The 25,874-nt window shown below is 42.6% G+C and overlaps 1 protein-coding gene across 1 annotated transcript in view; it reads left to right on the forward strand.

The window, feature by feature from the left end:
* Positions 1 to 25,874, forward strand: part of ULK1 (unc-51 like autophagy activating kinase 1) — an 82,382-nt gene that overhangs the window by 35,682 nt on the left and 20,826 nt on the right. The window contains exons 6-16 of the mRNA XM_069961010.1: positions 2,409 to 2,582; positions 5,118 to 5,191; positions 7,973 to 8,074; positions 13,625 to 13,683; positions 15,187 to 15,269; positions 15,736 to 15,786; positions 17,333 to 17,421; positions 18,914 to 19,085; positions 23,456 to 23,513; positions 23,754 to 23,840; positions 25,559 to 25,681. Coding sequence (XP_069817111.1) covers positions 2,409 to 2,582; positions 5,118 to 5,191; positions 7,973 to 8,074; positions 13,625 to 13,683; positions 15,187 to 15,269; positions 15,736 to 15,786; positions 17,333 to 17,421; positions 18,914 to 19,085; positions 23,456 to 23,513; positions 23,754 to 23,840; positions 25,559 to 25,681 — 1,072 coding nt within the window. The remainder of the gene's footprint in view (positions 1 to 2,408; positions 2,583 to 5,117; positions 5,192 to 7,972; positions 8,075 to 13,624; positions 13,684 to 15,186; positions 15,270 to 15,735; positions 15,787 to 17,332; positions 17,422 to 18,913; positions 19,086 to 23,455; positions 23,514 to 23,753; positions 23,841 to 25,558; positions 25,682 to 25,874) is intronic.

The raw sequence follows: 25,874 nt of genomic DNA on the forward strand, positions 1-25,874 counted from the left end.
TGAGGTTTATAACTAGCATAGCGCGAAGCTGGCCTAAACCTAGCCAATCTATTTAAAGGGATACTCTGGTAAAAAAAAAAAAAAACTTTCAAATCAACTGGTATCAAAAATTTATATAGATTTGTAATTTTACTTCTTTTTAAAAATCTCTAGTCTTCCCATACTTACCAGCTGCTGTATGTCCTTCAGGAAGTGGTGTATTCTCCAGTCTGACACAGTGCTCTCTGCTGCCACCTCTGTCCATGTCAGGAACTTTCCAGAGCAGTAGCAAATCCCCATAGAAAACTTCTCCTGCTTTGGACAATTCTGGGCATGGACAGAGGTGGCAGTAGAGAGCACTGTGTCAGACTGGAGAATACACCACTTCCTGCAGGACATACAGCAGCTGATAAGTATGGGAAGACTTGAGATTTTTACGTAAGTAAATTTACAGTAAATTATCTATATAACTTTTATCACAGTAAACAAATCTATATAACTTTCTGACACCAGTTGATTTGAAAAATAAATAAATAAATAATAATAATAATAATAATAATAATAATAATAATAATAATAATAATAAAGCCAGAGTACCTTTTTTAAAGGGAATCTGAATCTACTCCCAATGTTAGTTTTATGAATTCAGTTCAAGAGGACTGAATTGTATTATTTTTCATATGCATCAATATATGTGTGCGATATATATATATCCGCTGAATTCACATGCATCTTTACTGCACTGTCTATTGGGGCCAATGAGGTTTAGCATCACATGGGAATTTTATATACATCATGATTTTAGATCTCTAGCTGGCTCCAGGTGTATGAGGAGGGCCCTTGTTCTGCAAACTTGCACTGTCTACTCCACCTTTATTTACCCAGATCCCCACTGGGCCCTATTAAATCTCCAGCAATAAGAGACCTGTCAATTAGTCAGTATAGCCATGCCCCTTTAGGGATACTATGATGAATCAGTGGGAACAGAGCAGCTGAAAAGAGGGATGGAGGGAATCAGTATTCTGGTTACCAAGCTGAACACCATTATACTATGTGTAATGCATTTTCCAAGAAATTGTTTTATTAAAGGGGCACTCCGGCGATTTTTGTTTCTGGTTTCAGAAAGTTATATAGATTTGTAATTTATATATATTTAGAAATCTCCAGTCTTCCAGTACTTAACATCTGTTGTATGTCCTGCAGGAAGTGGTGTATTCTTTCCAGTCTGACACAGTGCTCTCTGCTGCCACCTCTGTCCATGTCAGGAACTGTCCAGAGCAGGAGAGGTTTTCTATGGGGATTTGCTGCTGCTCTGGACAGTTTCTGACCTGGACAGAGGTGGCAGCAGAGAGAACTGTGTCAGGCTTGAAAGCATACACCACAACTTGCAGGACATACAGCAGCTGATAAGTAATGAAAGGCTTGAGAGTTTTTTAAATTGAAGTAAATTACAAATCTATATAACATACATACAACATAGGTATAAAGATGTTTGTAAATCAGACTCACATGCTGAGAGTTGTAAATAGATGCCGCCCCACATCATTCTCTTTGAAGAGATTTTCCACTTTTATGGGATACCATAAACCATCTGGAAGGGAATGTCTGTGCCTGACCATGAGCGGCCGCAGTTAAGTCATTGAGTCAGCTACTTTTTTTTTTTTTTTTACTTCATCTGGTGTCAGAAAGTTATGTAGATTTATAATTATTTTTTTTATTTTTTTTAATCTCAAGTCTTCCAGTACTCCTCAGCTGCTGCATATCCTGCAGGAAATGGTGTATTCTTTCCAAACTGACAAAGTGCTCTCTGCTGCCTCCTCTCTCCGTGCACAGAACGTTTTAGAGCAAGAAAGAATTTCAATGGTGATTTACTATTGCTCTGCACAGAGGTGGCAGCAGAGAGCACTGTGTCAGACTGGCAAGAATACACCACTTACTGCAGGACATACAGCAGCTGATAAGTCCTGGAATACTGTAGATTTTAAAATAGATGTAAATTACAAATCCTTATAACTTTGAGTACCCCTTTAAGAACACTCTGATAGCTAATTCCTTACAGGTTTAGGGTCTATTCACACGTCAGTATATTTTCCAATCCGCAATTTTGAATCTGTAAGCAGTCCGCAAATTTTCATCCGTATTGCATCCGTAAATACGGACCCTATAGAGTTGTATTGGGTGTGTCAGTCACTGTCCGTACTAGGGCCTGTCTTTTTTTTTTGCGGAACGGATTGCAGCCCAGTACACAACCTGGATGTGTGTATGGGTCCATTGAAATACATTGGTCCTATTTTTCTGTGGATCCGCAATTGCGGACAGAAACAGGATGTGTGAATAGGGCCTTAGTATTACTATTACTGTAAGGGATCGATATAGATTCTGAGTTGATTAGGAAGGTAACTCCTCTCTTATGTCATTGTGCTGTCTAGCAATGCGGACCCTGAGCGAGGACACCATCCGACTATTCCTCCAGCAGATTGCTGGTGCCATGAAGATGTTACACAGTAAAGGCATTATCCACCGGGATCTGAAACCCCAGAACATTCTCCTGTCCTGCAAAGGCGGCCGCAGGTCCAATCCCAACAACATCCACATTAAGATAGGTAAGGTCTTAAAGTCATCAAAAAGTTAACTTTTTATGTTAAACCTATTTTTTCAGAATTTTTGGTGACCTTTTTCTTAATATTCCTTTTTCCTATTTATGTTCTAAAATAATCCTGAGATCTTGTAGTATTTTATTCTCACCGCTGGGGTCAAAACTAGACTTCCTGTTGTGTCTGTGGTGATAAGAGGAGGCTGCTGTAAAGCGATTTGTACAGCATTACAGCGACATGTGACTCCAGTAGATGGAGAAGACCCTGTGGAATGACCTCTTCAAAGGTCACAGAGTGCGCTCAGTAATGTTTGACATTCATCCCTAGGGGACAGAGTCTGTGTATTGTTGTCTATATCCATGAGTCTTGCTGTAAAGCATGTCACTGAATGCTGTTAAGAACAGCCCAGGTAATATGGCTGCCCCATAACAATGTACAAAAAGTGCTATTAAAAAAATTAAAGAAAACGATTAGTGTAAAAGAACAATTTTTTGTATCTGACTCTAATCGGTAAAATAAAATTTAGGTGGCACTTTCCCTTTAATATGAGCTCCCTCCATGTTTTACATAGAAGAATAAAAATTTAATTTTTTTAGTAAAATCCAGAAGAACTCCTTCCCCCATGTTCCACACAGCACTAATAATAGTTTCCATTTCTGTTATAATGGTGGATACATTATCTAGGTTTTCCTTAGTAACTCTTGACCTTCTCAGGCCTCTTGATGATGAATCCTAGTAACAGTATAGCATATAGCACCAGCTCTGTAGGTGCCTCGCTCCACTTATCCTGGCTTTGTATCTACTCCCTTTCCTGGCGCCTTGTATACAAGTATGCTATCCAGTTATTTATAGCCCCAGTACTCTTGTCTTATTCTTCTTGCTCATTTAGTGATTGTTTTAAGCCGTCTCTATAGTTTCTCCACCCATATCTCCTAGCGTCTCCTTTATGCTATTTCCAGTCTTGGCTTTTGGAAATCTAATGTCTAGTGTTCTACTTTTAGTTCCTTGTTTCTCGTATTTGTTCATGTAGATGAAATACGCCTATTTTGCTGTTTACCCTGCTCGATAAAGTATATTTAGGGTGGCTTCACATATACCGGATCCGCAGGGGATTTCACGCTACAGGTTCACAGCGAAATGTGCTGCAGATCCAGTGTGAGTTCATCCCTATGGTAATACATACTTGCAGCAGGATAGTATGCAAGTTAACCCCCTGGCAGCCGGAGCATACATCACCACCTCCCCACTCCGGCAGTTCTCAGCCAATCAGCACGGGGCTGGGCAGCACACTGATCGCCTGAGCAGACGCCGAGAACCCTCGAAGCAAGCCGGAGCGGGGAGAAGGTGATAGTAACTTACATACTATCCTGCTGCGAGTATGTATAATCATAGGGATGAACTGACACTGTATCTGCAGCGGATTTCGTTGCAAATCCTCAGCGTGAAATACGCTGCAGATCCATTACGTGTGAAGGCATCCTTAGCGTGTGTTCTCACGTTCAGGTTTTTATTTGCAATTACTAAATACTAAAGGGGCACGCCGGAGAAATTTTAAAAAATTTTTAATCAACTGGTTTCAAAAATAGATTTGTAAATTACTTCTATTTAAAAATCTTCAGTCTTCCAGTACTAATCAGCTGCTGTATGTCCTATAGGACTTGGTGTATTCTTTACAATCTGACACAGTGCTCTCTGCTGCCACCTCTGTCTATGTCAGGAACTGTCCAGAGCAGGAGAAAACCCCTCCTGCTCTGGACAGTTCCTGACATGGACAGAGGTGGCAGCAGAAAGCATATTGGAAAAAATACACCACTTTCTGTAGCAGGGCATACAGTAGCTGATAAATACTGGAAGACTTGAGTTTTTTTTTTATTTTTTAAGTAGAAGTAAATTGCAAATTTACAGTATCTAACTTTCTGACACTAGTTGATTTGAAAGAAGAAAAAAAATCCTTAAAGGCAGGGCCAGATTATATATGATAACTTTGGGGTCTTCTCTTTACAAATCCATTTCTGCATTCAATAGTTAGGATTAAAAACCTTAATGTTTGAACATACCCTTATAGTATATATGTATCTTGTTACATTGGCGTCCGTCAAGAGATGAGACAATGATTGAACAGTTTTTTAAATTATCATGTTTAAGGCAGAAAAATGGGCAAATATAAGGACCTGAGTGACTTTGTGATGTGGCTAGATGACTGGGTCAGACAATTTGCAGATCTTGTGGGGCCCTTCAGGTGTGCAGTAGTTAAAGGGGTTCTCCAGCACTACAAAAACATGGCCACTTTCTTCCAGAGACAGCACCACTCCTGTCTCCAGTTTGGGTGCAGGCTTTGCAACTCAGTTCCATTGAAGTGAATGGGACTATTGCAAACCACTGGAGTGATGCTGTCTCTGGAAGAAAGCGGCCATGATTTTTCTAACGTTGGATAACCACTTTAACTATTGCATAACAGAAGGGCTGCACATGACCTGCAATGTGCATCACTTTATCTTACATACAATTGAGACCTTTGTAACCAGATTTTTGTTTTGTTCACAGCTGATTTTGGGTTTGCAAGATATCTGCAGAACAACATGATGGCAGCGACTTTGTGTGGATCGCCCATGTATATGGTAATTCGACAAAATTAGGTCTAATAAGATTTGTATATAATGGGGCAGGTTTAAAAGAACGGCCAAGCCAGAGAGAGCTAGGGGAGCAAATCTATATAACTTTTTGAAAGAAAAATATTTTTGCTAAAGTACCCCTTTTAACTTCTTGCATGCGATACTATTTGTATGTCCAAGCACCCAACATTTTAGAATTAAAACCGAAATGATTGGATTTTATCAGAAATTGTCCAGAAAGCTACGACCACTATGGGTCCTATTACACAGAGCGATTTTCAACGGTTAACGACAGACGGTCGCAAACGAGATTGTTTATCGTTAACCTGAAATCGTTCACCATATTACACAGAACGATGGTCGTTAGTTACGATAGTTATTGCGACCGTTACTATGATCGTTTACTCCATCTGATCCCAGCAAAACAATGAACAATGTACAATTACACTGAACGATTAGTGAAAAAATGCGGAATTTGAGCGGACGAACGTGGAATTACAGCGAACTATTAGAGAACAATTAACGATAATTTTAGGATCAGATCTAAATCAACGATCAACGACATGCAAACGATTTTTTGATTGTTGCCTGCAATTACACTGAATGATTATCGTTTAAATTCGAACAATTTTTTGCACGATAATCGCCCTGTGTAATACGGCCCTATGTCTGCCATTACGGCTCTTTCAGGGTTTTGGCCACCAAGACACAAGGGTGAGGGGGCAGGATTACTACACAGCGTTTGAGATAAGGCAGCTTTCATCACCATCTGTCTGCAGCTTTCGGCTAATGTTTTTGGGCACATCTACCAGGGAGGTTGTGCCTACTGACTCCTTGCTGCTAAGTAGACAGCTGGCACTCTCCCAGTTTTGATAGTTCATGTATCCCAGCAGTCCTTGTTGTCGGCCGCGCCGCGCTCCGCTCCTTGGGGCTGGACAGCAGGGCAGACACTTGGATGTTATTTTTGCAGTATGAATTACCGCCCTTGTCTTGACATCTACAGAATATGAATCATACTCCGATCTGCTATGGAGCTGTCAGGTTCAGGGAAAGAATGAATATTTTCTCACTTGTAATTCCTCCCTCCCCAGCTTTCTTCTCACAGTCCCATACACACACTTGTAGGTCAGTCACACACATATTATAGCTGCCCTTTTACCATGGACTTGGTTTTAGTTCTTGTGGCTAGATGTATGTAAGGCCACATTCACATTGCAAATATGGTGCATATATATATATATACTCTCCTGGCTTTTTTGTTGTTGTTGTTTTTTTTGTTGTAGTGTTTTTTTTAATTATGCGAGCCTATAGACAACCTATATGCCCCCATATGGCTGTACAGTAGCCTCTTGGAGGTCTATGTTGGATTATCCAACTGACGTACACATCCATCCTACATTGCAGACTGTGTTCACCCTGACATGTATGTGATGTGCGGACTTTTTTCCCTATAAATTAAATATGCTCCTATAGACTAATGGTGCGTTTACACACAGAGATTTATCTGACAGATTTTTGAAGCCAAAGCCAGGAATGGATTTGAAAAAAAAAAGGAGAAATCTCTATCTTTCCTTTATGACCTGTTCCCTGTTTATAGTCTGTTCCTGGCTTTGGCTTCCAAAATCTTTCAGATAAATCTGTCTGTGTAAACGAACCATAAGGGGCCAATTCCATTCAGCTATAATTGGCCAAATTGGCTCGTTTTGGACGATTATTGCTCCGTAGAATAGAGCTGATCAGCTGATCGTTTATTTAGGTTCCAACCTAAAATCATCGGGCATTGACCACGCATCGCTGCGTGGAATAGCGGTGCACGACCGACGATTTCAGAAGCACCATACTCTACCTAAGCATGTTGCAGGTGTTCTCCTGCGCTCCTTCTTCCTCCCGGTCCTGCACGCAGCAGCTCCAGTGCAGCCTGTCTTAGCTGACAGACCGCTCAGCCAATCACTGGCCAGGACCGCCGTGGCCAGTAATTGGCTGAGCGGTCTGTCAGCTCAGACAGGCTGCACAGGAGCTGCTGCTGCGCGCGGGACCGGGAGGAAGAAGGAGCGCTGGACAAGACCTGCAACATGTATAGGTAATGTATGGTGGTTAAAACAAGGGCTGCAAGGACATCGGTAACAATGTCCCTGCAGCCCTCGCTAAATGATTATCAGGCCGTGGAATAGGCCCAGTAAACGAGCGCCGATCTAGCAGATTGGCGTTCGTTTACATTATGGATCGGGCCCCCATCGGCCCGTGGAATAGGAGCCTAAGGCTACATTCACATGAACAGTAGTCTTTCCGAACCGTATGATGCCTGCAATCTTCATCCACAGAAAATCCATCCATAATCCATACTTTCATTCGTACAAATTACGGATCCGCAAAAATTACAGTTGCTCCCATAGACTTCTATGGGACAATCCGTACCGCAGTTTCGATCCGTACTGGAGCTCATCGATATTTTTATTTTTTTATTGCGTATCTGTAAATATCTGGACAGTGTGAACAGCCCAATTGAAACCAATGGGCCCTAAATTATGTACAAATCTACGGAACGTGTGACCTGTAGCATAACAGTTTAAGGGTAAAAACCCACACACCGTATACGCAGCTTATTTACTGCTGCGATACGCAGCAAATACGCAGCAGATTAGATCTAAATAACTGAACACAGCATCAAATCTGTACCATCAAATCTGCTGTGTATCTGCTGCGTATACGGTGTGTGGGTTTGTACCCTAAAATAGTATAGTAAGCGCAGTACAGATAACTGAGGAGCTGATGTGTTTGCTTTGCCAGGCACCTGAGGTTATTATGTCTCAGCACTATGATGCCAAAGCTGATCTGTGGAGCATCGGCACCATCATCTACCAGTGCCTGACTGGCAAGGCTCCATTCCAGGTAAGTCTCAGCTCTAGTTTACCAGTCTATTCCTGACTGTGACATGAATGTGTTCCTCCTGTCATTTTATATTTATTGAGGATTTATCAAACATGGTGTAAAGTGAAACTGGCTCAGTTGCCCCTAGCAACCAACCAGATTCCACCTTTAATTTTCCAAAGAGTCTGTGAGGAGTGAAAGGTGGAATCTGATTGGTTGCTAGGGGCAACTGAGCCAGTTTCACTTTACACCATGTTTCATGAATCTCCCCCATTGTCTTCATTGTGCAATCTGATTTTTATTCATAAAGAAATGTAGTAGTCTAGATTACAGTTCTCAAACAGCTGCAGCGGTGTTGTCCACGTTACGGCCTTTGAAAGCTGTTAGCCTTTTGTTCACCCCATTCAGAATAGCTCAGGTCTTCATTGGGCTCATAGACCAGGTAACAGAAGCTTTGTATGTCAGCGCCCCTAAGGAGTTTACATCTCTGAGAGAAACCGACACCTGTCTGTGTAATGGGAACAAGCCAATGTCTGCTGCCGTCATCGGGATGGGTTATTATTATTATATTTTATTTTTATTTTTTTTTGTAAATATCATCTGGCGTCAGAAAGTTATACAGATTTGTAATTTACTTCTATTTCAAAATCTCCATTTTCCAGTACTTATCAGCTGCTGTATCACCTGCAGGAAGGGGTGTATTATTTCCAGTCTGACACAGTGCTCTCTGCTGCCACCTCTGTTCATGTCAGGAACTGTCCAGAGCAGGAGAGGTTTTCTATGGGGATTTGCTACTGCTCTGGAGACCAGTCAGCTGTTTTCTAGTCGGTGACACTGGCATACACCATGAACCAGCTATAGCAGACAGCTCTGTACATCATGTTGTGGTCGTGCTGGGTTACTGAGGTTTAGCTCTATTTCACTTAAGTGAAAACTGAGCTGCTGTAACCCAGCACGACCACAACACAGTGTAATAGAATCTGGGGTGGCGATATTTGTTGCTTAGGAGGTAAATTCTGTCATTGGTGTCTGGTAGCTGCTTATTTCATTCTCTGTATTAAAGGGGTACTCCAGTAACAAAACAATTCTTTCAAATTAGCTTGTGTCAGGAAGTGCCAGAGATTTGTAATTTACTTTTATAAAAAAAACAAAAACTCAACTATTCCAGTGCTTATCAGCTGCTGTATGTCCTGCAGGAAGTGGTATATTCTTTCCAGTCTGACACTGTGCTCTCTGCTGCCACCTCTGTCCAAGTCAGGAACTGTCCAGAGCAGGAGAGGTTTCCTATGGGGATTTGCTGCTGCTCTAGACAGTTCCTGACATGGACAGAGGTGGCAGCAGAGATCACTGTGTCAGACTGAAAAGGATACACCACTTCCTGTAGGACATACAGCAGCTGATAAGTACTGGAAGATTTGACATTTTTCAAGTAAATTACAAATCTCTTTCACTTTCTGACACAAGCTGATTTAAAATATTTTTTTGTTGTTGGAGTACCCCTTTAAAATATACATACTTATTTAGGATTTATAGGGGAACCTGCCTATAAAACCTCTTGACAGAAGTGGATTAATATGGACAACTCCTCTCCTCCTGTTTGGAGAGTGGGGGTCCCCCTTAACACATGTTTTGCAGGTATTATTAGCAGGTTAATCACCTCTTCAGCTTGTCTGGGTGGAGATTACACTTATTCAGTCATTCACAGGTCCTCGATATCATCACATTCCCGTATAATGCAGTGATCAGAGCTCTCCTTGTACACGGTGTACACCAGCAAATGCTTAGTGCCTAATAAAAATAGTCATTGCCCATCTTAACTCAGACCCCGAGATCTGCATGGCCAGGATAATGGATTGATGGGTGCGTATTTATAGACCATCCACCTACAAGTATTTATAAGGGTAGGAATGGCTGTACACAATGGCTGGGCTGTCTTCTGGCTGTACAATGCAGTGGTATAACCCCAGTGACCTATCTAGTTCCCTAAACTCTCTGCATCATTCTAACATTTACATTTTAAGGATATGTTCAGTCCTCGTAAGAGACCGGCCGTTCCGTGAATTGGCCGGGTCACGGAACGGCTGGTCTCATTAAAGATAATCCCGGATGATCTTTAGCACCGCAGAGTTCTGATGCATGCTCATCCGTACGCTCCCACATCAGAACTCTCCACTGCACACTGGAGCGTGCAGCCGGAGCCGCTCGCTCCATAGTGTGCACTGCCAGGGTTTTCTGCGGAAGCTATTCAATGAATAGCGGCCGCAGAAAACTGACATGTCAGTTGTTTGCGGTGCCGCTAGAGATCCCGCCCGGAGCGTATACTATGTGTGTAAGCTCCGGCCGTGATCTCAAAGACGGCAAGGTAACGTATATTTTCGTAATAATCACGGACCTTGTTGCAATCCGCAACAACGGCCGTACTTTTTACGAAAATATACATTGTGTGAACATAGCCTAATCTTGGAATCCTATTTACACAGCATACTAAATATCTTACTAAATATACCCGTCCTTTATTTTTTTGGGCTGTAGAAGTGGATGATGCAACCCTTATAGTATATTACCTGTATTCTCTTATGTAGAAAATTGACACCTTTCAGATGCAACGATCATCTGCTGTATGTCCTGCAGGAAGTGGTGTATTCTTTCCAGTCTGACACTGTGCTCTCTGCTGCTGTAATCACTGTCTATGTCAGGAACTGTCCAGAGCAAGAGATGTTTTCTAATCTATGGGTATTTGCTCCTGCTCTGGACAGTTCCTGTTATGGACAGAGGTGGCAGCAGAGAGCACTGTGTCAGACTGGAAAAGAATACACCACTTCCTGCAGGACATACAGCAGCTGATAAGTACTGGAAGAATGGGATTTTTTTAATAGAAGTAAATTACAAATCTCTGGCACTTTCTGACACCAGTTGATTTTAAAGATTTTTTTTTCTCCGCTAAAGTACTCCTTTATAACAAACATACTTATAGCAGATTTATAGGGGAACCTGCCTATATGACCTCAGTGACCTCTCTAAGTCCCTGAACTCTCTGCACCATTCTAACTTTTACCTTTTATTCTAGGAATCCTATTCGCCCAACATACTGAATAGCTTACTAAATTTCCCTACCCTTCACTTTTTTGGGGGCGGTAGAATTGGATGATGCAACCCTTTTAGTGTATTACCTGTATTCTGTTATGTAGAAAATTGACCCATTTGGGATGCAATGGCATGTGGTTCACCGCAGTTACTCAACCATTTCCTGGAAGGGTCGCAACCTCGGTTCTGTGAAATAAAGTGCAAGCTCTTGGGCACATTACATAAAACCTGAGACCTTCATCTCGTGACTTCTCCCTTATATATAGCAGTATAAGGAATTCATTCATGACATACCACGCTTGATGTATTCTAGGAAATGTGTCCAGGACCCTCTCCAGGTTTCTACTCTGCCGCCTGTTTGACACATGTATTTTTATAACCAAAACTGAGAGATTGGGTCTAAAAGGGAAGGGTGGTAAAAAAAAAAAACAGGAAAGCTTGACACTCACTTCCCTGTAAGGTGCAGTTTTTTATTGGTTTGCTTTGAACATCATAAGGAAGACTATGTATATGACTGTGTAATATAAGTTCTGTATACAGTAAGCTACTATAGCTGCAGGAATCTGAGACCTTGAACCGGGCCCCACATGTTTCCTGAAATGCAGTTCACAGGCAGCAGCCTCCCTTCTCGGGGTTAACTCCTTCAGTTCTATATGGAAACCTGATTCTTGTTTATGCCTTGGAAAGTGTTCCCCGACTTGTTTCTCTTCAGCTGTTACCGAACTACTACACCCATCATGCCCTGACAGCCTGCAAAGAGCCTCGGGTTAGGGATCACTTGTTTAGGTACCATGATATCCGGAGCTATCCATTGGGTTATACGTACAGGTAGTTGGCGGGCTTATTGTGTTTTATAGCCACATTCAGTCAAGGTCACTTGATTTTTTGGATATAATGAATATCAACTCCAGCAAAAGAAATTCTTTCAAATCAACTGGTGTCTGAAAGTTATACAGATTTGTAATTTTCTTCTATTTAAAAATCTCCTGTCTTCCAGTACTTATCAGCTGCTGCACGTCTTGCTTGAAATGGTGTGTTCTTTTCAGTCTGACACAGTGCTCTCTGCTGCCACCTCTGTCCATGTCAGGAACTGTCCAGAGCAGTAGCAAATCCCCCATAGAAAACCTCTCCTGCTCTGGACAGTTCCTGACATGGACAGAGGTGGCAGCAGAGAGCACTGTGTCCGACTGGAAAGAATACACCACTTCCTGCAGGACATACAGCAGCTGATAAGTACTGAAAGGCTTGAGATTTTTAAATAGAAGTAAATTACAAATCTATATAACCTTCTGAAACGAGTTGATTTGAAAGAAAGGAAAATTTCATCAGAGTTCCCCTTTAAGTTCTTTTAAATCAGAAGCATGTTAGGTAATTTATAGGTGTCTTTTAGTATATGTGGGTGATAAATTCTAGCTAAACAATACTGTTTCTTGCCCAGATGGCATGGAAAAGATGGATGGGTAAAGCTGGATATTAACATAACCAGTCCTTTGTTCCTATAGGAGATAAGCTGCTACCAGACTTGTCAGGCAGTGGCCTATTCCCCTCGGCCCATTGAAAACAGGGACGTCATTCGGGTGTGGTTGACCTTATTCCACATGTAGATCATAATAACTAATAATATTCTGAGTCACTGTGCAGAAAATGTCATCTTTATAGAGTGAGGATCTCAAAGGGACATGTTCTCTCTCCAGCTTGTGGTTTGCTCTTTTCCTATTTGACAAGAGTAGCGTTTTCCATGGTTCTAAATATGTACACCAGCGGTTAAAGGGGTTGTCCAGCGAAAATCTTTTTCTTTTTAATAAACAGGTGTCGGAAAGGTATATAGATTTGTAATTTACTTTAAAAAAAATAAAATAAAATCTCAAGTCTTCCTATACTTATCAGCTGCTGTATGTCCTGCAGGAAATGTTTTATTTTCAGTCAGACACAGTGCTCTTTGCTGACATCTCTGGCCGAGACAGGAACTCTGGACAGTTCCTGTCTCGGCCAGAGATTTCAGCAGAGAGCACTGTGTCAGACTGAAAATAAAACATTTCCTGCAGGACATACAGCAGCTGATAAGTATGGGACGATTTGAGATTCTTTAATAGAAGTAAATTACAAATCTATATAACTTTCTGACGCCAGTTGATTTAAAAAATAAAATAAAAAAGATTTTCTCTGGACAACCCCTTTAATGATGAGGAGGTTAAAGGGATTATCCAGCATTAAGAAAAAATGGTCAATTTCTTCCAGAGACAGCACCACTCTTGTCTCCAGTTTGGGTGGGGTTCCATTGAAGTGAATGGAGTTTTATTGCAAACCACACCTGAACTGGAGACAAGAGTCTTGTTGTTTCTGGAAGAATGTGGCCATGTTTTTTTAACGCTGGATAATCCCTTTAAGGAGGTGTTTAATAAGCCAATAGGACATCCTACTTCTCATGTGACTATGAAAAAAATAACAATCCTTCTGGAACTTACAGTCCACCTTCTCTTTTTTTAGGCCAGCAGCCCTCAGGACCTTCGTCTCTTCTATGAGAAACACAAGACCCTCATACCCAAGTAATCATTCTTCCAGCATTACTGACTTTTTTCCGTTGACTCGATCCCTGTCTACACCTGTTGATTCTGCGCAGAGGGAGATGATGGGCACTAGATGTTTGGCACCTACTTTAGCATTCCTTCATTAACACTGCAGAGCCGCCCATGCCAGGCTCTCACAGACAGGCCTGTAATCCTTGCAGCAAATGGGGCAGGTTATTTGAGGAAATCTTTTTTTAATGCTAAACAGTTTATAGGCACAATAAAATGTTATGTTTTTTTATTAGCTATTGTACCTAACCAGGAGCTAAGAGTATAAAACCTGTATAGGCCGGGAATGGTTGTATAAATGTAGGTCTAGTACACTATATTATGTGTATAAACCTGATATCTAAACATATGTAAGGCCTAGAGGTCGGTGTTAAAGGGGTTATCCAGCGCTACAAAAACATGACCACTTTTCTCCCCTCTCATGTCTCCAGTTCAGGTGTGGTTTGCAATTAGGCTCCATTTACGTCAATGGAACTGAATTTGAAACCCCACCCAATCTGGAGACATGAGAGGGGCCATGTTTTTGTAGTGCTGGATAACCCCTTTAAAGGGAACCCAACACCTAGAAAGTGGCCTCCAGACTGCAGTGGTATGGAGCAGGAAGAGCTGAGCAGATTGATATACATAGTGTATGGGGAAATAATTAGTGTAACTTGTAATGATTCATTTAAATAGCTGTTTATTCTGAGCCTAGGAGTCCAGTGGGCGGACCTAATTAGTAATGGACAGTTACCTGTATGCACAAGCCCAGAATGAACAGAGACTGAAATAAATCAAGTACCAGTTATACAGAATCTTTAACTAATTTACATAGCATAACATAGCAGGCAGGGGTGTGTGGGAACATAATAAAGAATGAATACTTACCAGTCCCCATTCCCTGGCAGTACTGTATCACCACACACAGACTCCTGCTACGTCGCGACCCGGCTCATGAATGCCTGATAGTTAGTCACTGGTTGGCTGAGCGGGCCCTTCATGCTGGGTCGTGGTGAAACTGGAGCCTGGCGGCTGTCAGGGAAGTGGTGATATGGCACTGCAGGGGCACAGGGATGGGTAAGTATTGATTTATTATTATGTTCCCGCCCCCTCTTGGCTGCAGCAGATTTTTTGTTTTGTCTGGACATCTTCTTTCAAGCTCTTTAGTCCAAAACTAGTTGACTAACATCCAGTATATTACAGTCTGCCTCACAGCCTCTGTCCCCTAAAAATACTGTATAACCCCCTCCAGGGAGCCTAGTTTAGGAGTGATGAAGAATAGTACCCAGGGTGTTTACAACTGTTAAATTTAAACCTGGCAAACACGCTCCCCTCTCGCTTTTCGCTCGCACAGACCGCTCAAGTCTTCTGCTCAGCATTTTTCCTATACTGTGACTTCTCCCTCTCTGCTTGTCTGGACAGCTCTGCCCTTGTATATTCTGTGTGTCTGAGGTCTTTAACCGGCGCGTATATGTGTGTGTGTTGACATTTCAGCATCCCTCGAGAAACCTCCTGTCATCTAAAGCAGCTTCTTTTGGGGCTTTTACAGAGGAACCAGAAGGACCGCATGGACTTCGGTAAAGTGTTAATAACATTAGTATAGTCTTTTCACAGCCCTCCTGCAAATGCATAGGGAACGAGGAAAGTAGCTTTGAGATTTCTATGTGTTTTTGAAAACATTCTATGTTAACACTTGGCTCTGTAGTTATCTGCAAAACATTATCCATACATGTCAAAGTCTTGATTCATTTCCCCAAGGTTGGTGCAGGGTGGGAGTTATGTATGGAGGGGCCCCATTACCATATGGGGGCTGCACTGGACAGCCCATCTGCTCTACAGATATATATTTCCAAGCCTGTAGTATAAATTGGGGCGGCATTTTATTTGTTTTAGCATTTACACAAACCCCTTCTATTTCAATGCATTTGGTTTTATGAGTCACAGGTAGTGATTTCCTGCTCTGTATATTTATTAACACATTTTATTACTATTATTATATTATATTATTACTTGCTTTTAAACTTGTATTTGTTTCCTCTTTAGATGAATTCTTTCATCATCCGTTTTTGGATGCAGGCTCCTCCATGAAGAAATGTATGTAGAATGGGAAATCTTTCTGATGATGTAGGGTAACATGGTTGCACGTGGTTAGCGTGATTAAAGGAGAAGTCCGACCAAATTCATAATTACATAATAAACAACCTATACTTACTGGTCCCTGTGCCTTTGCAACGCCGTCACTGGGCTCCCAGACCCCTCTGGATGTCATTATGTCTCCATTTCTTACTACATCATGACGCGGTTGGAAAGGGTGGGAGAGATCCCGCTCAGCCAGGTCATGAGGTAGCAGAGGTGGTGGTGGGGAGATGGAGAATCCCAGTGGGGGTCCAGGAGTGGGATGCGGCACTGTGAAGGCACAGGGACTGGTAAGTATCATGTTCCCTCCACCCCCTACCGCACTTTTTTTTTTTTTTTTTCTTAAATTATGCCGGACTTCTCTTTTTTGGAGGGGTATGTTTTTTAGCAAATGATGAATTCTCATTGTATTTAAGGGTGGGTCAAAGGGATACTAGTTTTCATTAAAGAGAGTCCATCATAAAGACATGTGAAGACTTAATGGTAATTCCTGCTCCACTGGGAATTCTGGGAAGAAAGGATATGCAAAATAGCTCTCACACCGCTTAGGCAAAATGGTGTTCCTTCAAGCCAGTGTCTCTCTCTTCTCTCTCTATCTAGGAGTCTTAGAACATTGAAAGATTTCTCATCTGCTGACAGCGGTTTCGGGTCTATTGCCCCTTCATCAGTGCAGAGCTGGGTGTTGGCTGGCTAATGAGAGGCCTATTGACGTGGGTAAAAGGGATATTAGTTCCACTAAAGGAGAGTCTGTCTTATATACATTGACCTCTCACTAGCCCTGCTCTGCACTGAAGAGGGGTAACAAACCTGAAACAGCTGTAAGCTTTCCTTTTGGAGAGATTCTTTGGTTTGGCATATATCCCCAGTCAATGTTCTAAGACTCCTAGATGGAGTGAAACACTGACTTGATGAGACACCACTTTTCCTAAGTGGTGTGAGAACTATTTTGCATATCCTTCCTCCTCATTGTATAAGGAAAGTTTATGTAATTCAGTATACTTGATTTCCAGAATCTCTGGTCATGGATTGAATATGAATCTTCATTGTTTACTACCAGGGAGTAAAAATCTCTTCTGGTCATGGGATACACAAACACATGGCTCATGGCAGAACAGCTTTCTGTGCTCTTTCCTATAACAAGCCATGTATTGTGTGTGAGTTACATGACTACGACCCATTTCTATCTCCTAGAAGTAAACAATCAACGCCTCATCCAGTCACAGCAAAGAGACAGTAGCACTTTGGAAATGTCTCTCACTTTTTATAATGAAGTTAAAAAGTGAAACCGTAATACTTTTTAATATGCGACTCTTAGGGCTTGTGTTCAATCCCATCGCAGTACTGTATGTGTAGAAATTGTATATGGCAATCTGACACTTATTGCCTATCCTGTGGATAAGCCATCAATGTAAAATGCCTGGAAAGTCCCTTTAAGAGCCTGTTAAGGCTTTGCTTTATAAAAGTAATTTAACCTATAACCTGTTGTAATCTTCATGTCTTCCAGCTGCCCCTGTGCCAATGCCATCATATCCCAGCTCCGGCTCAGGAAGTTCTTGTAGCAGTTCTTCCACGTCACATTTGGCATCTCCACCTGTAAGTCTATAGCTTTATCTTAGAGGGGAACTATCAGCAGGTTAGAAGTATCGCATGGGGGATGAAGGTAGTTTCTTACTTTCCCCTCTGTGCTGTTTTCATGTAGTTTGTGGTTTAAGCCATATGCTAATGAGGGGGTTTGGTGCACTTAAAGCGAGACTACCACCGTCAAAACCAGCTGGCCCCTACTAATGAATATTCATCTGGCACTCTGCTGTCACTGCCAAGTGCAACCCCAATATTCATTAGAAGGGGCGGCAGGGACAGATCATGCACTGAGGACAGTAGTCCCACCCCCAGGGCACCAAACAGCCTCATTAGCATATGACTTAAACTACAAACTACACATAAACGGCACCGAGGGGAACTTAAGAAACTGCATCCTCAGCGCCACCGTACGCTATAGGGACATATCAGTTTCATGCTTCTACATGTTTTCCTTTAAGAGTTCCTCTAAAATATCTAACACCCTTTATTTGATTATAGCATGAAATGTACCCATTCTCTCTTAAAGGGGTTCCAGCGGCGGGTCCCGCATCGCGGCGCTCTGGTGCCCGGTTCCCGGCCGCTTCCTGGTGTCTGACGCCGCCCGAGACGCTACGTCTCAGGTCCGCTCAGCCATTCAGTGAAAGAGGCGGGATCTGAGCGGACTTGACACAGATCCCGCCTCCTTCACTGTCCCATCAAAAAAGTGCCCCCCCCCTCCGCCGGAGTACCCCTTTAACAGTGGGCTGCACTGTGGTCTGACTGTAAATGTATAAATTAAGCGTTTTATCAGAAAGAAGTGACAGCATTCACAGTTAGATTACATTTTAATAATTTTGAACAGTGCTCAAGAATTATGCAAAGTGCAAAGCTCCAACTTTTTTTTTTAAATTACGGGATGCTACTACCATCCTTACATATTGTGTGTAATGGGAAAGTGGAGCAGGAAAGGTTTTCTGTGGTGATTTGCTGCTGCTCAGGATAGTTCCTGTCATGGACAGAGGTGGCAGGAGAGGGCACGGTGTCAGACTTCACTTCCTGCAGGACATACAGCAGCTGATAAGTACTGGAAGACTGGAGATTTTTAAATAGAAGTGATTTACAAATCTTTATAACTTTCTTTAGAATACCCCTTTAAAGGGGGTTTCCATGAATTTTATAATCAGGATATTCCTGATTATAATTGCTGATCTATCACCCCCACCAATCAGTTGATCTGCGGCTCCAGCATATACTCAATAAATGGGTCTGGAAGCAGAAGGCCTCGCTAATCACATGTTGATGTTCTATCCTGACTATAGGCCATTAATATAAACTTCCCAGATAACCCTCTCTATTATGCAGCGTCAGGCAATATTAATTTCAGCGGCTCCGTGTGTATTTCGCGATCATCAGTTCTTCCGATTTAGATGAGGGAGATCACTGTTAGTAGATCCAGTGCTGATAAGTCTCCTGAATGGTAGAGTTTTTGCTACTTGTAATACTTTGCTTTCTTTCTTTCCCCCAGCAATCCCTTGGCGAAATGCAGCAACTGCAAGAGAAAACCTTGGTCTCGCCCATCCCCGATTCTCCGGGATTTCTTCAAGGTTCAAAGGAATCGGCAGAGAGCAGCAGTAAGAACTCCTCCTGCGACACTGATGATTTTGTTATGGTGCCGGCACAGTTTCCAAGTTCCCAAGGTTTGTTTGCATCCAATGATATGTTGAACAAACTTCGGGGAATGATCGTTGCTTTCACCAGAAAACTAGGGTCAAAAATGGGAAATTATTGAGCAAAGAAGCAAATTAACCCCTTGGTGACAGCCGCATGTGATCACTTCGGGCCTTGGTCAGCGTGGACAGCTGGACTTCCATGCTAGCTGCCAGGACTGGTAAAGTTTCTGATCAACACATTACATGCTATGATCAAATCATGACCGTGTAATAAATATGTAGGCCTCTGTGACCCTATAAGCTGCCAAGCAACACCATTGCAGGTGGAGATTGATTTTCATGGCAGCCGGGAACCTTCTGAGGGCAGCCAGGCCTGTCCTATACATGTTCTCTACAAAGGTTTTATATATATACACACCATTTTTTTGGTACGTTTCTTACAGTCATTCTTGGTATAAGCTAATAAAGTGGTTTGGTGCACTTTTGGCAGGACTACTGCCTCCAGTGCACTGATCTGCCCTGGGCGGCCTACTTGCTTGATATTTATTAGAAGGGGTGGGCGGGTTGGTGCAAACCTCCTTATTAGCATAGGGGTTTAACTTCAGACTGTACGGAAACAGCGCAGAGGATGAATGTAAGAAAATTTAGCGGCTTCTTTTCCTTGAAGATCCTTTCTGAAGCTCGTTACAAGTTAAAATGTTGTTCATTTACTGAAAAGGAGTTATATTTCCACAGGAAAAGGGACTAGTATGAGACTGTGGGGGGGTTCGACCTCTGTTCCCCCAGGGTATCTCTAGATCTGCGCTCCTGCTCTTTTTTTAATATCGTAGCCGAAGTCGTTGCATGACTCGCTGCTCCATTTATTCTCTATGGAGCCGCTGGAAAGAGCCGAGTGCTGTACTGAATGGAGCTGTGGGTCACGTGCCGACCTGCGGGTCTGGACAGCCAAAGCTTTAACTTTGGCTATCCAGGCATGATGGGAGTTGTAGTTTTGCAAGAACTTGTTCCCTACCCTTGTTATGACTGAACATCCCTGACTTAGGGCCCTATTACACGGGACGATTATCGTACGAAAAATTGTTATATTGTTCGAATTTAAACGATAATCGTTCTGTGTAATTGCAGGCAATGATCGAAAAATCGTTCATATGTCGTTAATCGTTGATTTAGATCTGAACCTAAAATTATTGTTAATCGTTCACTAATCGTTCACTGTAATTCCACATTCGTTTGCTCAAGTTCCACATTTTTTCACTAATCGTTCAGTGTAATAGCACATTGTCCATTGTTTTGCTGGGATCAGAAGAAGTAAGGGTGGTATTACACGGGCCGATGGGGCCCGATAATACCTGTAAACGAGCAGCGATCTGCTAGATCGTCGCTCGTTTACTGGAGCTATTACACGGCCCGATAATCGTTAAACAAGGGCTGCAGGGACATTGTTACCGATGTCCTTGCAGCCCTTGCTTAACTATATACATTACCTATCCACGTTCCAGGGCTGCTGCTGCGGTCTTCTTCTCCACGGGCCCCACGCGCTCTAACTTCAGAGTGGCCTGTCAGCTGATAGGCTGCTCAGCCAATCACAGGCTGGACGGCCTGTCAGCTGACAGGCCACTTTGAAGCTAGAGCGCGCAGGACCCGGGGAGAAGAAGACCGCAGCAGCAGCCCTGGAACGTGGATAGGTAATGTATATCATCAGTCGCCGGCCGTGCACCGTTATTACACGAAGCGATGCGCAGTCGGCGCCCGACGAGAATAGGTCCGAACCTATATCGACAATCAGCCGATGATCGTTGTCATCGGCTGATCGTTGTATTTATCACATGGAGCGATAATCGGCCGAATCTGGCCGATTATTGTTCCGTGTAATAGTACCCTAAATGATCACCGTAACGATCGCAATAACGATCGTAGTAATGATCGTAACTAACGACCATCGTTCTGTGTAATATGGTGAACGTTTTCAGATTAACGATAAACAATCTCGTTTGAGATCATTAGTCGTTAATCGTTAAAAATCGCTCAGTGTATTAGGACCCTGAGGATAAAGCCATTTTCAGAGCCCATTGAAGAACAATATAGTTATCCTTTCCCCAGTCCAAAATGATTGTTCTCAGCAGCATAGAACATGGGGATACAGTTTTTGGCTTATTGCTCTTGACATAGGTAACGTAGAGGGAGATTTACCAACATAATCCATTCCCCTATGTCTAATCCAGCGGACAAGTCCTGACATTCTGGCTTCATAAATTAGCTGCGGATTGATCCAGCTCAGGCTCTATTCGATTCATGTTTCGAGCCATTGTTACTTCTAAGTCTTTGGCAGCTAAGGACTTGTCTTCCCGTCTGACATAAAAATAAGGCCGAGCGCGGCACACGTCCAGGCGATTCACAGGCGCTTTGCATAAAGCTTTGTTTAAATGCGGCTCTTTAGAAGCAGCTGTCTTCTCCTTGAAGATCCTTTCTAAAGCTCGTTTCATGTGTAATGTACTTGATTTACTGAAAAGGAGTTAAATAAGAAGCAGCGCTCGGTGATAGGCAGAGTGACGCATGGAGGCTAATAGGACCATTGTGATGCTTTGTTATTCTGCCCGTGTCCCTGTGTTCCTCCTCTTTGCATATTGCTGGCTAATAACCCCCCGCTCCTACTCAACATCATTATTACTGTCTGGGCTGTTTCCCAGGCAATTCAAACAAAGATTCACATAGTGTTTCATACCCAGGCCCATATGCCTCCAGGCTTCTTGGCAGGCGGACAGCAACAGTTTGGCCAAGAGCTATTGGAATGGTTTGGAAAGATCCCAGTATTCTTTTTCTTTTCTTTCCTTTCCTTTCCTTGCTTTCTTTCTTACTTTCCAAGGTTCTTGCTTTGGATATAGATATATAGAGTTTTCTATATCTATCTCTGTCTATGATCTATTTGTCTAACAAACATTGTTTTCAGAACTGTATATACTGGCTATAATAACCTGCCTTTAGGCTGCGTTTACTCCCAAACATTTATCTGACAGATTTTTTTGAAGCCAAAGCCTGGAATGGATCTGAAAAAAGGAGAAATCTCAGTCTTTCCTGTATGACTTGTTCTCTGTTTATAGTTTCTTGCTTTGACTTAAAAAATCTATCAGATAAATCTGTCTGCGTAAACGCAGCTAAAGCCGATCTAATGTTGAAAATTATATTGACTCGTAATTTATTTCCCATGCTTATCAGCTGCTGTATGTCCTGCAGGAAATGTTGTTTTCTTTCCAGTCTGCCAGAGTGCTCTCTGCTGCCATCTCTGTCCATGTCAGGAACTTTCCAGAGCAGCTGCAAATCCCCATAGAAAACCTCTCCTGCTCTGGACAGTTCCTGACATGGACAGAGATGGCAGCAGAGAGCACTCTGGCAGACTGGAAAGAAAACAACATTTCCTGCAGGGCATACAGTAGCTAATAAGTACGGGAAGACTTGATATTTTTACATAGAAGTAAATTACAAATCTATATAACTTTTTTTCTGACACCAGTTGATTTGAAAGAACAAGATTTTTTGCTGGAGTACCCCTTTCCTCTGCCTGTGCACCTTTAGAAAGAAGTTGTCCGAGCCCACCAATATCCATGGCATGGCCAAAGGTCCCATGTGCTTGGGGTCTGACAACTTTTTCCCACCGCATACATGCTAAGAGAAGGAGGGATTGGGCACAGTGAATTTCAATAATTGTTAGCGATGAGCCCAACTCGAGCATGCTCAGGTCTGTCTGAACCCGAGTGTGTGGCATTTGATTAGCAGTGGCTGAAGAAGTTGGATGCAAACTTAAGGCTGCCTGTAAAACAAGTATATAGCCTATGGTTGCCAGATTTCCCTAGGGCTGCATCCAACCTCTGCAGCCAACGCTAATCAAATGCCGCACGCTCTGGGTCAGACGGACCTGAGCATGCTCGAGTTGGGCTTATCTCTAATTGTTGTCCTTATGGAGGATAGACCAGTGTTGCCCATCCTACTTTCCTGAACATGATTGGTCAAGTTGACCAACAGTATTATAAAAGTTCAATCTCGGCACTCACCATAATGCTTCATGATTTTTATTGTAGAAAAAAGTCCATTACAAAAAACACTGGCAACAGGACGTTTCGGTGTCAAGCCTTCCTCAACAGTTGAGGAAGGCTTGACGCCGAAACGTCCTGTTGCTGTTGTTTTTTGTACTGGACTTTTTTTCTACAATAAAAATCATGAAGCATTATGGTAAGTGCCGAGATTGAACTTTTATAATACTACTGGAATTTTTTTCTTACTGCAAGCACCACCCATAGACACAGAAGTGCCGTCTAAAAGACTTTCCGACTAACAGGATTATGACTTTTTACCTGTTCTATTTGGCTTTATCATAGCTCTGAGCTATTTTCTTTATGTTCTAGGTGATATTGCAGAAGCTACCACAAGCAAGCCCATCCAAGATACTTTAATGTATAGTGGGTAAGCAAGCTAACCTTTATACAGACTATGTACCTTTAAAGCTAGCAACACATGACCTTATCATATAATCTGACCACAGTTTATATATATATATATATATATATATATATATATATATATATATATATATATATATATATATATATATATTAAGCAGATTAAGTCTAGGACACTGTAAGACTATAAGACTAACATTTGACTTTTTGAAGGTCTTCATTCTTTTTACTTACTTCTGCTTAGTTCTTTGCTGACATCGGCTGGTCTGGAGAGCCGGGCCCGGACCCCCTCACCGACGCTTCCATATAGCTGTTCCCCCAGTCCATCCAGGTAAGAGCTGTAAATATAACTGTACTTTAGCTGTATCATAGACATAGTATTATTTTCCTTCATATAGACGTATATTCTTCCTTTTGGTAATGATGCTATAGATATGAGCATCTTTTTATGACCATAACCTCTCAGGCGACGATACGGCATTGGCCACTGAACCTTCTACCACACTAGTTACCAGATTTTTCGCTTTTTAAGAAGCACTTGACTATATGACACACTCCTTATTTAAACAACTGAAAACAAAAAACATAAAAAATTCATGTTAATAAACTTTCTTGGTGGTCTAAGGCAGTGAATGGGTTTAAGGCAGTGAATGACAATACCTTATACCCACACATACACAGCTCTGCTGCATGCACACTACACACTCAACTCTGTTGCATCATACAGCCCAAATTTACTACATCAAAATACACACACCTCTGCTACATCCTACACACCCAGATCTGCTACATAAACATACCCGCAGACACACACAGTGCTACTACACCAACATACAGACACACAACTCTGCTACACCTCCATACACAAACAGCTCTGCTACTATATTCAGATAGGCAGACACACAGAGACAGATCCATACATTTAATGCTGTCCCTACTTATCTATAGGGAGCCTGTCTCCAGTCACATGACTAGTCACTAATCACATGACTGTGAAATCCCTGAGGGTCCTGCAGGTCCTTCACCTTCTGTTCTTGGTTAGTTCCCAGGGGTTTACATGCAGGAATCTGGAGGAGATGCGCATAACCTCCATCCTCCCCTCCTGGCCGGCGCCGATGTCACTGATCTGTGTCCAGAAGGAGAAGGGAGAAGACAGTGTAGCTATGGGTCCTATTCCACATGCTGATGGGGACCCGATCAATAATGTAAACGAGCGCCAATCTGGTAGATCGGCGCTCTTTTACTGGGCCTATTACAAGGCTTGATAATAATTTAGCGAGGGCTGCAGGGCGTTGCTGATGTCCTTGCAGCCCTTGTTTAAACACCATACTTTACTTAAGCATGTTGCAGGTCTTTTCCTGCGCTCCTTCTTCCTCTCAGTCCCACGTGCAGCAGCAGCTTCAGTGCGGCCTGTCTGAGCTGACAGACCGCTCAGCCAATCACTGGCCGCGGCGGTCCTGGCCAGTGATTGGCTGAGTGGTCTGTCAGCTCAGACACCCCGCACTGAGGCTGCTGCTGTGCGCGGGACCGAGAGGAAGAAGAAGCGCAGGAGAAAACCTGCAACATGCTTAGGTAAGCATTGTGCTTGTGAAATCAGTCGGTATTCCACGTAGCGATGCGCGGTCAGTGCCTGATGATTTGCACCTAAATGATCAGCCGATGACACGATCATCGGCTGATTGTTGTCTCTATTCAACTAAGCGGAAATTGGCCGAATCGGGCCGATTTGACCGATCATTTCTCCGTGGAATAGGCCCCTAACTGTAGCTGCAGAGGTCACCCAGCAGTTGGGTACAGTGCTGAATCAGCTCTTTGCCTGACCATTAGGAACAGTCAGGACTGTCTGGCAGTATCGGGCCGCCCAGTCTGCTGAATATAAGACGCAAACATTTTTTAGCGAGATATTTTCTTTATAAAGCAAGAAAGTACGGTATATGGGATATCTCCTTGGCTAAGTAATGAATTAAACCCGGTTATGTCAGTGTATTGTCCATGTTTGATATTGTTTAGGCTGTTTTAGCTGATGGTGTGTTGCTTTCTCCCCTGTAGACTGTCCCAGGCGTCGGTCAGCAGATACGGTCAGTCTGTGCCCATTCCAGTCCCGACTCAAATTGACAATTATCGGCGGATTGAGCAGAATTTGCAGTCCCCCAATCAGTACACACCACAGAGGTTTGTATAGGATGTACCTGTGTGCTGAGAGAATGGCTGAGGGGCATAGTGAACAGCAGAGTGGCTGGGTTTCAGAATAGGCCCAGATGGATGGGATAGCCTAACAATTAAAGGGGAACTCTGATTATAATTTTTTTTTCTTCTTTCAAATGAACTGCTTTCAGAAAGTTATATAGATTTGTAATTTACTTCT

The sequence above is a fragment of the Dendropsophus ebraccatus genome, chromosome 3 (genome assembly GCF_027789765.1).
Source record: "Dendropsophus ebraccatus isolate aDenEbr1 chromosome 3, aDenEbr1.pat, whole genome shotgun sequence".
Taxonomy (NCBI): Eukaryota; Metazoa; Chordata; class Amphibia; order Anura; family Hylidae; genus Dendropsophus; species Dendropsophus ebraccatus.